Raw genomic sequence first — 12,741 nt, 5'->3', positions numbered from 1 at the left:
CTATGGAGATGGCACACCGGTGATTTGGTGACGGGAAGCCCACGGGGATGACAACTGAGAAGGGAAAAGGCACAAAATGATGTTAAAAATAAACTATTATATTTAAAAAAAATTAAAAATGGTTCAGGCAAATCTAAAGCAAAGTGTGCACTTCACACCCAGCCTCTGGTGTCCGCCTCTCCTTGGCTCGGGGCCGTGTGTTGTAGTGGGGACAGGTCTGGTCAGTTCTTGTACTGTTCTTCTTTTCCTCCCTTCTAGCCCCCCAGCGTTGCTTCCAGCTCCTTCAGGTTTAGCAAATGTGGGGGGTGGGGACGTGGGGAGAAATAATGGAGTAAATGGAACAAAAGCTGAATAAAACTCGTCCAACCTGTCTGCACTCTGGCAACCCCTCATGCCTGGCCTCCAATGCTGGCTCTTTCGTAGAGCTCGTCTGGAGCCTTCAGTGGGAACTCACGGTCCTCTCGGGACTTCCAGTCCTCCGGTCCCCCTCCTTTTTTCGTTACGATGGGATTCCTGCTGCCACTTGGCTTTGTTCCGTTGGCTTGCAGGCTTCCAGGCCCGGGTTGTCTTTTGCTTCTCTGGTCCACGGGCAGTTCCTGTCAGGTTGTCTTCACAGTTCTCTAGGGGAGAAGCAGGAGCCAGTCTCTGTATTTGCACAATCTGAGGCATACCTTGGATTCTCTCAGGATATTTCTGAATGTTTCCCACTCCCAATGTTGGGCTTTTGAGCTCATCAGGTCTCATTCAAGGAGTAAAGGCAGGAACATGGTCTCAGGAGTCTCTACAATTAAAATTTTCCTCCTTTTGTAAAATGAGGGATGCAGTGTTTACTCCAAAGAAAGGAAGAAGTATACTCCCCTCCTGTAGTTGCCCCCAGTGAATCTTTCTGCCTTCCATCATCTGCTATATAGATTGAGGTGGATGACAGGAAAAAGGTGGTGAGAGAATATCTAGTCCAGATGTGGCTAGCAGCTCCTGTCGACAGTGTAGCAATAGTCTAAAGCCCTTGCTCTGGTTTCCTTGGGAATTCTGAGCTACCAGGAAAGCCCTTTAATGATTAAATTTCCAAGTTAAATTGACTAGGCCACACTGCCCAGCTATTTGGCCAAACACCAATCTAGATGTCACTGTGAACATATTTTAAGTTGAGATGAATACTTAAGCCTGTATCCTTTGAGTAAAGCAGATTACTCTCCTCGGTGTGGGTGGGCCTTACCTAATCAGTTAAAGGCCTTAAAAGAAAAAGGTTCTCCAAGGAAGTAGGAATTTTGTTTGCAGACTGCCTTCACACTCAAGCTGTAACATTAACTGTCCTCTAAGTTTCCATCCTACCTGCCATGCAGACTGGGGCATTGCCAGCCCCCAAAAGCTCATGATCCAATTCCTAAAATTATAGAGAGGTACACACTCACACATAGACACACTCCTCTCCCCTCCTCCCACCTCCCTAGGCTTTGTTTTTCTGAAGAAGACTGACTTGCACAGCCCTAACATAACATTTTACATGGTCTCCAAGGAATTCCAAAGAGCCTGTCATGTTTGACTCACTCTGGATGCCATAATCTTATCTCAGAGGGAGGTGGATTTTTGTCCTCTGTCTATATCTGTGTACCAGTACCTGAGACAGTTCTTCCTCTCAGAATTTTATAAAGACTTCATGAGTGGGATAAAAGTGATGAAATAAGAACAGTATATAATTGTCTGGCATTTTATTTTATATGGCCACCTACACTAGCCATCTAATTGTGACCAACCATAGTTTCCAAATTGTCTCTCTTGAGCAGGGAATGCAGGCTATCAAGCTCAATTTCAAATTTCCTAGTAAGCCACCCAGACTCGCTGTCTGCTCTTGTGTGCAACATCATTCTTGCCATAAAGTAGCCCGGGGGCGGGGGGGGAGCAGATCCCTTATTCTACTCACAGTTCAGTTAAGTACAGAGTATTTTCATTAGATGTAGTTCAAGGAAATTTCTGCAGGCCCTTTGCCAAATACTTGCCCCTAGCAACCTATTGCCCTGAGAACGGTCTCTCCTCTCTCTGTTTCTTTCTATTTCTCTCTGTCCACTGCTTTTGATTTCTGTGCTGGCCACACTAGCTCTATAAGGGCCTCACAAGGGCACTTGTTTGGCAAGATGTGATCTTCCAAGTTAAGTCCAAATTACAGACAAAGCTCCTGTGGCCCCGAAACATGAACCTGATAGAAATGGTATCGTTTGACTTAACCTGAGTGAGGTGTGCGATCTCATTATCACTATTTCTAAATAAAATAGCTAACATTTCCTGAATACTTACTGTGGTCTGGGCACTCTTTGAAGTACTCATCAAGCCTCACAAGAATCTTTGGAACCTGATACTGTAAGGTCGGCTTACAGGTGAGACCAGAGATCCACAGAAGTTAAATATGTATCTAGGGTCACACAGCCAGCAAACATGGCGGGACAGGTTTCAGATCCCAACAATCTGACTTCAAGTTCACGTTCTTGACCATTGTGTCCTCCAAAGGAATATTCTGCCTGAGGACAGAGAGGCGGTCCTACATTTTACAAATAGTCATTTGTGACTAAATAGGGGATTATCTATTTTTAAATTCATTACATGTAAATATATATATATACACACATATATATATTTATACACATATATACATATATTTATACACATATACATATATTTATACACACATATATGTATAAATATATTTATATATATATATATATATATACATATATACACACACCCATACACACACACACCCACAAATGTGTTGGCAGGATCTCATATTAAGAGAAACTTGTGTAAAGGTTTTGTTCTTTTTTATATAAAAAGAGACCAAAAGTTACTGGTGAAGGAATAAGGAGCTGAGGAGAGACAACTGTATCAGAGAAGCGCTCCTAGGGGAGCTGCCAGACTGGAACAAAAAACTTAGCTGTGGGAGTTCCCATCTGCGGTGACCAAAGGAGGAACATGATGAATTTCAGATCTTCCATCATGTGACTAAAAGGAAGCATGGCAGGCAGTTCCCGGAGGAAGATGGTGATTTTATAACTCTGAATTGTGCAAGGGACTAATCCTATGTTGCTTTTGTACAGTAATGGCTTCTGTCTTCCATTGCAACTTTAAGACATCTGTCCACCTAGGAAGGTCAGGGAGAATACATGTCTCTGTAATTTTCCCACCCAACCCCCTCAAAAATAATCGAAAAGTTTCTCTGACTAGCAAGACCAATAGCATTTCGCTTCATGGGTGGCCTGGCCATGGCACTCTCATTGTACCTCTGACTGCCGTCTGGCTCCAGGAACATAGGAGAAGAGCTGGGTTCAGCCAGCAGTTGCAGCTGGGCCAGATTCTTTTAAATTCTAAACATCATGGTTAATTTCAGCATTTTGAGACAATTTGTATTTATTTCTTTCTACTTTTTCTTTTTTATAAATATTTATTTTAGGCCCTTCCTGGTGGCATAACGGGTTAGGATGCGGCACTGCAAGCTAGCCACAGCCGCTTCATTGTGAGTTGGATTCCTGCCCTGGACGTGACGTCACCCACATGGCATGGCAGACCTCTCCCGACCCACCGGCTCCTCCCCTCAGCAGTGTACTTCAGTGTACATCTGCCTGCTTTGCTCCCCACTCTGTCTCTGGTGAATCCTCTCGCCGTCTCTGCACTTCGGGCCAGTTCTGTATGCATAAATAAATGTTAAAAAAAAAAACATTTATTGTTATTTGTGCATACAAGAACTGGGGTGTAGTCAGGGGTAAGAGGATTCACCAGAGACATAGTGGGGAGCAGAACAGACAGATGGGTGAAGTGCACTGCTGAGGGGAGCAGCGAGCAAGACAGGTGAGGTCTGCTGAGCCATGTGGGCCAGCTCCCTGGCTGGGGATGGGACTCCTGCTGCAGTAGCTGTGTAGTTTGATAGCACTGAGACTTTAACCTCAAATCTGATCCCTGTGCACTAGCTTTCAGCCCTTCTTTTCTGCCTCCCCTATTTTCTAAAGAAGTAAATAGCGGTAAACAGAGCCAAACCAGATTTTACAATCTCTTTCCCCAGACATCTCAAAATATGAGACCTTCTGCAATCTCGGAAATTGGCTGGGTTTAAACAGGTACACATGAATAAATTTGCTTCTTTTAAAATGCCTTCCCATTACTTTGCCATGCTGTCTGCCCTCTGTGGCTGGTGTTAGCCTGCAAACATGCTCCTGTCTGTCCTCTAAATCTTAAGCAATGAATAAGCACAGAGCTCACAGCTCACTTTGCCCTGGCAATCCTACCAGTGGGAAAATAGAGAGAAATTACCTTCCCAAATTGTGTTTTGGGGCATCAACTTGCTGTTCAGCACGAATTTTTCCATTTGCCCCTGGCTTCTAACCAAACTGCAGCAAAGAGGAATTGCCCAGCCTTCTCCGGAACAGGAGTGATGGCACTTGTTCCCTGCAAGGGAAACCGAGTTCCCATTCATCATCACTTCACCTAGAAGGGCCACCTTTAAAGTAAAAATAGCCCTGACTCCTGCCAAGGATTAGGAAATCGACTGAAAATTCTCTGACACTTCATTTCAACTTTGTGACTAATTGCTTTGTGCACTTGCTCTCCTTGAATAGCTGACAAATGGCCATTTTATGGAAGCCGTGATGGAGTGTTTTGCTTTGATTGTGATGATGAATGCATGATAAACAAAGTGGAAAAGTGCATAGTTTTCATTTCAGTCAACTTGCATTTCAGGAATGAGGTTTGTAAAAGCCAGACAGCTTTTCCCTGAAAAACATCGGTTTTATGTACTTTTTTATAATCCTCACAGTTGTGCTTAAATGTGAACTTGGAATTTATTTGACAAGAAGAGCATTAAGGATTCGGTGACAGGTGCGATCATCAACTGATGGTCTGTAGTCATTTTGTACAAGGCACTGATGTTTGCCAAGCAGAATGTGTGAGAATAACGGTCATTTTTAAGTATCAATAAACTATTCATAAAATTAGGGACAATGTCTCCTGGCAGCCCATACTGTGTATTCATGCAACGTCTTTTCACTTACCCAATCACAAAACCTATCTGTTCTCTCCTCCTTAGCCAGCAGTCTTCATCTCCCTCCTTGCTGAGAAACAGGACATCCACCACCACCCCAACTCCCCCTAAGCACCCCCACCTCAGAATATCTCTTCGCCTCCATTTAAACTAGTTTGCCATGAAACCTAGTTTCACAGCACTGTCTCAGTGAAAAAACTGCTCTCCAAAGTCTTCACCTCAGCCTCAGGTGCCCCAGGGTCTTTTCTGCCTCTTCAGTTCCCCTCTGCTTCCTTGTGCTGCAACCCGGTGCGCAAACTCATCATCTCCCTCACCTGCCCTTTTCAGCCATCACCTTGGACGCCAGCTAGATGTCTTCTCTCACCTGGACTCTTACCTAGTGTGAGAAGCTTTGTCCTATTACACATCTTAAAGAATCAGGTCTTAAAGAAACGTTTTTATAATTTCACCAGGGAGCTCTGACGTATTAGAACATGTCAGCAGGTATGCGATATTAATGTCACAGTAAAGTCTAGAAGGTTCAAGCATTCAGACACAGATCTTGGTTGAGCAGCCTTTTTGGCTTTATATGGTCACAGTGGTAGTAATTGATTCAGAAAGTAATTGATTCAGAACTGGAACCTAGATTCTAAATGATTAAATTGAATAACTTAATGAATGCAGTGAGTCATTCCTAAGCCACTGGCAAAATCACGTATGAGGAGTCTATAGTTATTTGTAAGCATTATCAAAAAAAAAATTGCATATAAACAAGAAGTCACAGTAATCCATGCTGCTTTTACACCATCAGTGTGCCGTGGTGAGTGGCCTGCGCACAGATAAGCAACAATAATAATAAAGGCTGAAAATGACTAATAAATGCAGACTGGATGATATGAGAAGCCATCTTGGTGTCGCAAAGGAAATAGGCCATCCGAGCAGTCATCAGTAGCTGGTGAGACATGTGGTAAGGTGACCTCAGGTGCCCCGATGCCCTGGTCAGCCTCAGTGTCCCAGCGCCGCATGGAGCAGACCTGCACAGCTCCAGCTGGATGCATTGGAGGTGTTGGGGGACAGAAGGGGGGGGGTCTCTTTATCATGCAGGAGGTATTCCACCAATACCTGAAGATAGAGCCTGAGTACAATCAAAGCTATAAATCTGCCAATTGATAGTAAATATGGAGGCTAGGTCAATTAAAGAGAGATGGCAAAGAGGCATCTGCCAAGCACCCCATAGTAGACAGAAGGGCATCCAAGGGCCCTCCCTGGTGGCGCAGAGGGTTAAAGCACAGCACTAAGAAGCTAAAGCCACTTCCGCATGAGTTCGATTCCCACCTTCCAACGGAGGAGATCCACATGGTGTGGCAGACCTCTCCTGACCCGCCCGCTGCTCGGCAGTGTACTTTGTTGATCTGCCCATTCTGCTCCCCACTCTGTCTCTGGTGAAGCCTCTCACCCTCCACATTCTCTGGCCTGTACCCTAGTTCCATATGAATAAATAAATCTTTTTAAAAAGGGGGGGGGGCAGGATCCTGGGAGCTTGTTAGCATCCAAATGAAGAGGGTTTGCATTTCCAGCCTGTTCCTAGGAGAGGCCGATGATGTGGTTCAGGTACAGGATAAATAACTTGCCTATTCAACCAGTGAGTTCCATAAGAAAGAGTAAGGTCAACTTAAAGGGTGTGCAAATGTATGCATTTACATGCATGTATCCAATGCAATGTGTGGACTTTATCTGGATCTTTTTTTTTTTTTAAGATTTATTTATTTGTGCATACAGAACTGGGGTACAGGCCAGAGGCTCAGAGCCGGCGAGAGGCTTCACCAGAGACAGAGTGGGGAGCAGAACAGGCAGATCGATGAAGTACATTGCTGAGGGGAGCAGTGGGCGGGTCAGGAGGGGTCTGCCGCACCATGTGGATCTCCTCCGGGGCAGGCGGGAATCGAACTCATGAGGAAGTGGCTTTAGCTTCTCAGTGCTGCGCTTTAACCCACTGCGCCACCAGGGAGGGCCTTACCTGGATCTTAATGTAAAAAAATAAAAACTGCAACTGCAGTCATTACACCTCAGCTAACCTCCCTGGCTGCTCTTGCAATCTGCACTCTACAGACAGAAAACAGGAGCGTGGAGAGTTTGAGTGACTTGCCGAGGGTCATACAGCGTGTAGCCTGTGTTCTTAACCACTGTCATCAATGAAAGTTTAACTGCAGACAGGTATCAGGATGAAATGAGAATTCAGATATTTTTTTCCTATTGAAGTTTGTAGGAAGTAAACTTGTAGCAGTGAACTTAATGTAGTATATACATATGTTGATTGTCAACCATAAACACCTGAAACAATTTAATGTTACTTCAACAAAAAATAATTTTCAGAGTTCTAACAGTGCCTAAAAGGATAAACTGGCTTTCACTGAGAAAATTCAGCTTTAATATGGAAGCCGTAATTTGCAGTGCTGTGATAGCAATCAATGTAGTAAGTGATTAATTATCAAGAGGCATCACAAAAACAGAAGAAAAAAGGTACAGAATAGGTCCTGTATAGGATTTATATAAAATTTTTACTAGCCCACATATTTATATATGTAAAATATAAGCAGACTGAAAGCGTATATGCCAAATTTACAATATGCACATCTTCAGAATTTTGGGGGAATCAGCCTGTCTTTGCACATCAAATCCTCTCTTTGCTATCTAATCCAGAGCATCTTGAAGTATTCCTTATGCTGGAGTTCTACATGCAGAAACAACAGAGAAAACTATTAAAACATTTTCTTAGGTTTTTCAGCCGTTTAGATTTATCCCACAGATTGTGTTTAGGCACTGAATGGCTTCTTGCTTCCTGCCTAGGGTCGATTTAAAGATTGTCACTTTTTTGATTAGAAGAAGTCATTATGGATTTCTACAGATGACTGAAATCCAGTATATTTATGTTCATGTGTATATTCACCATAGCGTTTAAACATCTCAATAAAAAGTTGGAACTTAGTTCAGGCATATGCATTTCTTCCAGAAGCATTACACAGAGATTAACCAATGGTGTAAGTAATACATGGACTGTAACACAAAACCAAATATAGTTCCTCAACTCCACCGGATTTCTTCTACAAACTGGGAAAGTCGATTTAACCTAGCAAAAAATCAACTTCTTAAGCACTGGTGTGGAAATCAGCTTTCTCCTTCGCCGGCAGGAGTAAAGGTCCTCTTGTAGCTTCCCAGAGGAGGATACCTTCTGCTCACGGTTCCTGCAGCTGCCCTGGGGTCACTCGTGGTTTCAAGTCTGATTGGGAACCCACAGTGGACAGCCGCTTGCTACTCCTCCAGTGCCAGCCGGACACGCCTTCTCTGTCTCGTCCCTGCTCTGGCTCACTGACGGTACCAGCTGGATTCGGCTGAGCTGAACTGACTCCCTAAATGGACTCTGTCTCCCCAGGGTAGATAAAGACATACGTTGTTACCTTAGAGCTACAACCACCTCTAACGTAACAAGTCTTCCTGGGGAATGTGGTAGCAAACTTCTCTGTTGCTATTCCCCTTTTTGTTTTTCTCAAGTTGCAAGGTAAGACTGATCCAAGACCCTGTCTTGGACTCATGAAAAGCAACTGCTTCATGATTTATGAGCTTTCCACCCAGAGAAAAATCAATCGAAGGAAGAGATTTGGGAGAACAATCCAATACGTAACTTTAAGCCTATAACTCATTATTACTTTTCCAAAATTCCATATTACCACGTTATTTCTAGTAGGCACTGTATATATATTTATTTGAATTGGATCAGAATTTTTTTTTCTTCTTTAATAATCCCTACTCCGAGGAACATTTTAGCTTACTGCACTGATCAAATAATTACGGTATTCGATGTCAGCTGTTCAATTCTAATAAATAATTATCTTTAAATAACCTTCGGTTTTTATATTGATCTGTGCTTCCCATTCTGCCTTTTTGGTGCTTCATAACCATTACTCATGAGACCATATATGTACTGCCCATAGAAGTGATCCTTAAATTCCAAGTTTATTTATCACCTTGTTTTAAATTGCAGATCCCTGGACTCCCCAACCATAGTGTTTTTTTGGTTGGAGAAGGAAACTTGGAACCTACATTTTAACAAGCACTCTGGGTGGTGTGTGTGAAGATAATCCAAGGAGCACATTTTAGAATGTGATCTATAGAGTTGACCTTACCCTAGATTGGAGGACCAGCCTCATTTAAAGCAGGAAGAAGAGCCAACAGTTCATTGCTAGTGTGTGGTGATGAGAACCATCTTGAGACATCTAGGACTGGCCTTCCTTCTCCTTCTCCTGACCCAGGACTAGCTGGTCTTGCTCTGGAGCTGGTAGCAGGGTCGAAACATTCCTGAATGTCATTGCTGGAGAACTTTGAGTTCCCAAATCCCATATGCATTATATGCTTTAGCTCCCTGCCACCACATCCTCTATCCTTGGCCAGATTCTACTGCTTTTTTTTTTTTTTTTAATTCCTCAATAACAACTGATTAGAAGTCCTCTTCTTTCTTTCCTTGCACAATGTGGGTTTGCTGAATGCCACATCCCAGCCTTGAGACTTCACTGTCTACGGTAATGGCCCTGACTCAGGCTGTTGACCATCCTTATTCAGAGTTGGCCAAGAGGAGGGGGTTTATCACCGGCTGCCCTTACAAAGATTCCCCTCTGTCAAATTTCTCACTACAAAGTAATGCAAATGTGGGATCCTCCCTCACGGTGCAGCGGGTTAAAGCACAGCACTGAGAAGCTAAAGCCACTTCAGCATGAGTTCGATCCTCACCCCTGCGGTGACCCACATGGCATGGCAGACCTCTCCTGACCCGCCACCTGCTCCCCTCAGCAGACTTTATCAGTCAGCCTATTCCTCTCCCCACCGTCTCTGGCGAATCCTCTCACCACCCCGCACCTCTCGCCTGTACCCCAGTTCTGTTGCATAAATAAATAAATCTTAAAAAAAAAAGTAATGCAAATGTGTTAGAAAACAGTCTTTTAATAAAAAGCCATAAAAACATAAAACAATGAAAATAAATTTAAAGCTCCTACACAAAAATTATTATGGATAACCTTGCTGTGTATTCCTATAGCATCTTTCTTATGTTTGTTAGACTTTTATGTGTATACATAGATATCATCTCATAAATGTTTACATCATGTAAACATGTCTATAGAACACATCAGAATCATTTTACACATGCTGTTGTATCATAAACATCTTTCTATGTCAATACATTTCTGGAACATACTTTTGTACATCTGTTAAATAGAGATACCATTTTATATGTTTATTATATTGTAAATATAAATGCTCCTGTTTGCTGAATATTTAGTTGCTCTTCACTCTTTCCTATTAAAGCAGGTTTGACATAAATATTCTGGTAATCCTTTATGTACATTCTTATTTTGTTTTCTAAAGACATTCCCATAGGAATTGACAGGCCCAAAATTATACTTTTAAGGACTTTAATACATGTTGTCATAATATCCTTGAAAGAAATATTAGGTTATTTACATATCCATCAGCACTAGATAGCTGTTTTCTAACACCTATCTAACATTTAATAATGAGTACATGGTTTTTCTGCCAAGTCTTAGGAAGAAAATATCTTATTTATATTACTAATTTTTATCAGTTACAGTGGCTTAATGGCAGCTGCACAATGATTTCAAACTTGTTTCATTTTTAGCCCTGTAGATCCAGGACTAAGAATCATACAATAAACTCCACAAAAAATTTTTTTCTGCTTGAAAGTTTACATGATTGATGTCATAGGGTCCTGTGTGTCATTTTTCTTGGTCACAAATGAGCAAAATAATCTGAGTAGAGTAACTTTTGTTGTATTATATTTGTAAAAGAAACTTGCTGCAAAATTTTGCCATTTAAATCTGATATGTAGTTTTAATTCTCAATAGCTAATGTATTGTAATTACAATATAATTGGTCTTATTTTACTTATGAGATAATGCATGGAGACAAACAGGAAAAGGATGGAATATTCTGTCATTTATTCATATTTCTTGAGAAGCCACGTGATGTGACAACCCAGCTGAACTTTCTTGATGATACACTAAACTGAGCCTTCTTGTTGATACACAGGGACTGTTAGGTGAAAAATATGGGAACATCCGAATCCCTGGAGAAGTCGAAGCCTCAGAGTTTGAAATGATTTTGGATGCTGCTGTTGAGGCGAAGCTGGAGACCAAGTTACTGGAAGAGTGGTACTGTCGAGACGAGAACTCGGTGCCAGCAGCTTATTACCTCAGACCCAAGTCAGAACTGCTGAAAAGCAATAAAAATGCAGTAAGTTACCTCTCTGTCTGGAGTACATATCTGCCCATCACTTCAGACTACTTCTTGCAAAGATCATTTTAAACTACTTCTGGCATCCCTGAGTGGTTTTGCCCACAGAAAGGAGGCACAGCAAGTTACTAAGCTCTGGGCTCTACATTTACTTTTAAAAACTAAATCTAATGTTAAGATACCTTCCATTTTTTATTTGCTTTTTCTTTTTTAAACATCTCACATTTTCCATCTGTGTTATTTCCTCCTTCTTCCTAAAGTGTATCTTCAAGAAGGTCTATAAACCAAGGTCTACTAAACAGTATTTGCTTATCTGCAAAGATTATTATGTTCCCATCTTACGACTATAGATCTATTTATTATGATTGTTACATGTTACACTCCTTCTGTTTGTGAATTCATATATTCTACCAGTTCTGGAACATTCTTAGCAGTCCTCTCGTCAGATAAGCTCACCTCTATTCTTTCTGTTCTTTCCTTTTTGCTCTTTAATTAGACTTACGTGAGACATCTCTATTTTCATACCTCTTAACTCTCGTTTACATGAACAATTTCCTTACCTCTGTGCTGATTTCCTGATCACGTCAGGTATTTTCCACCTCACCATTTTTTTCTTCAACCATGTCCGTACTGTCTATACATTGAGTTTTCAAGTTCAACAGTCATTTTTTTTATTTCTTGAAAGCTTTTAAAAATATGCTGCTTTGGTCCTCCCTGGTGGCGCAGCGGGTTAAAGCACAGCACTGAGAATCTAAAGCCACTTCCGCATGAGTTCGATTCCCGCCTGCCCCGGAGGTGACCACATGGCGTGGCAGACCTCTCCTGACCCACCCGCTGCTCCCCTCAGCAGTGTACTTTGTCGATCTGCCTGTTCTGCTCCCCACTCTGTCTCTGGTGAAGCCTCTCGCCACCCCTGAGCCTCTGGCCTGTACCCCAGTTCTGTATGCACAAATAAATAAATCTTTTAAAAAAAGATATGCTGCTTTTACAATCTCTTTTTTTTTTAATTCAGTTTTTTGCTCTAACGTGTCCATAATCCATAGTCAGTGTCTTATGTAGAATCTTGAAGTGAGGTAGACTCATGAGTAAGTGTGATGGAAACATTGTTGTCTCCTCCCTTCTTGGTTTTCAAATGGATCTGTGTGTCCCCTGAAATTAAATGAAACAGGAAGAGACAATGGGTGAGCCTATTCCTTGAACAGAATGTTAAGAGAAGTAGAAAAGAAGGTAGATAACAGTCCCTCTTCCAAGGAGACTATCCTTGAAACACTTGGTACCCAGGAAGCTCCAAGAGGAGGCGAGCTCAGGGTCTAGACAGTTCTTCTTTTTATTTTTTAATTTTTTTTAAAGATTTATTTATTTATGCATATAGAGCTGGGGTACAAGTCAAAGGTGCAGGGATGGTGAGTGGTTTCACCAGAGAGAGAGTGAGGAGCAGA

At 42.1% G+C, this 12,741-nt stretch overlaps 1 protein-coding gene across 1 annotated transcript in view; it reads left to right on the top strand.

Annotated features, from left to right (window-relative positions):
• Positions 1 to 12,741, top strand: part of NWD2 (NACHT and WD repeat domain containing 2) — a 108,068-nt gene that overhangs the window by 84,119 nt on the left and 11,208 nt on the right. The window contains exon 4 of the mRNA XM_004681355.2: positions 11,099 to 11,302. Within this exon, the coding sequence (XP_004681412.1) occupies positions 11,099 to 11,302 (204 nt within the window). The remainder of the gene's footprint in view (positions 1 to 11,098; positions 11,303 to 12,741) is intronic.

This window comes from Condylura cristata, unplaced genomic scaffold (genome assembly GCF_000260355.1).
Source record: "Condylura cristata isolate star-nosed mole 26May11 unplaced genomic scaffold, ConCri1.0 scaffold00012, whole genome shotgun sequence".
NCBI lineage: Eukaryota > Metazoa > Chordata > Mammalia > Eulipotyphla > Talpidae > Condylura > Condylura cristata.
This window is presented reverse-complemented; position numbering and strand designations above follow the sequence as displayed.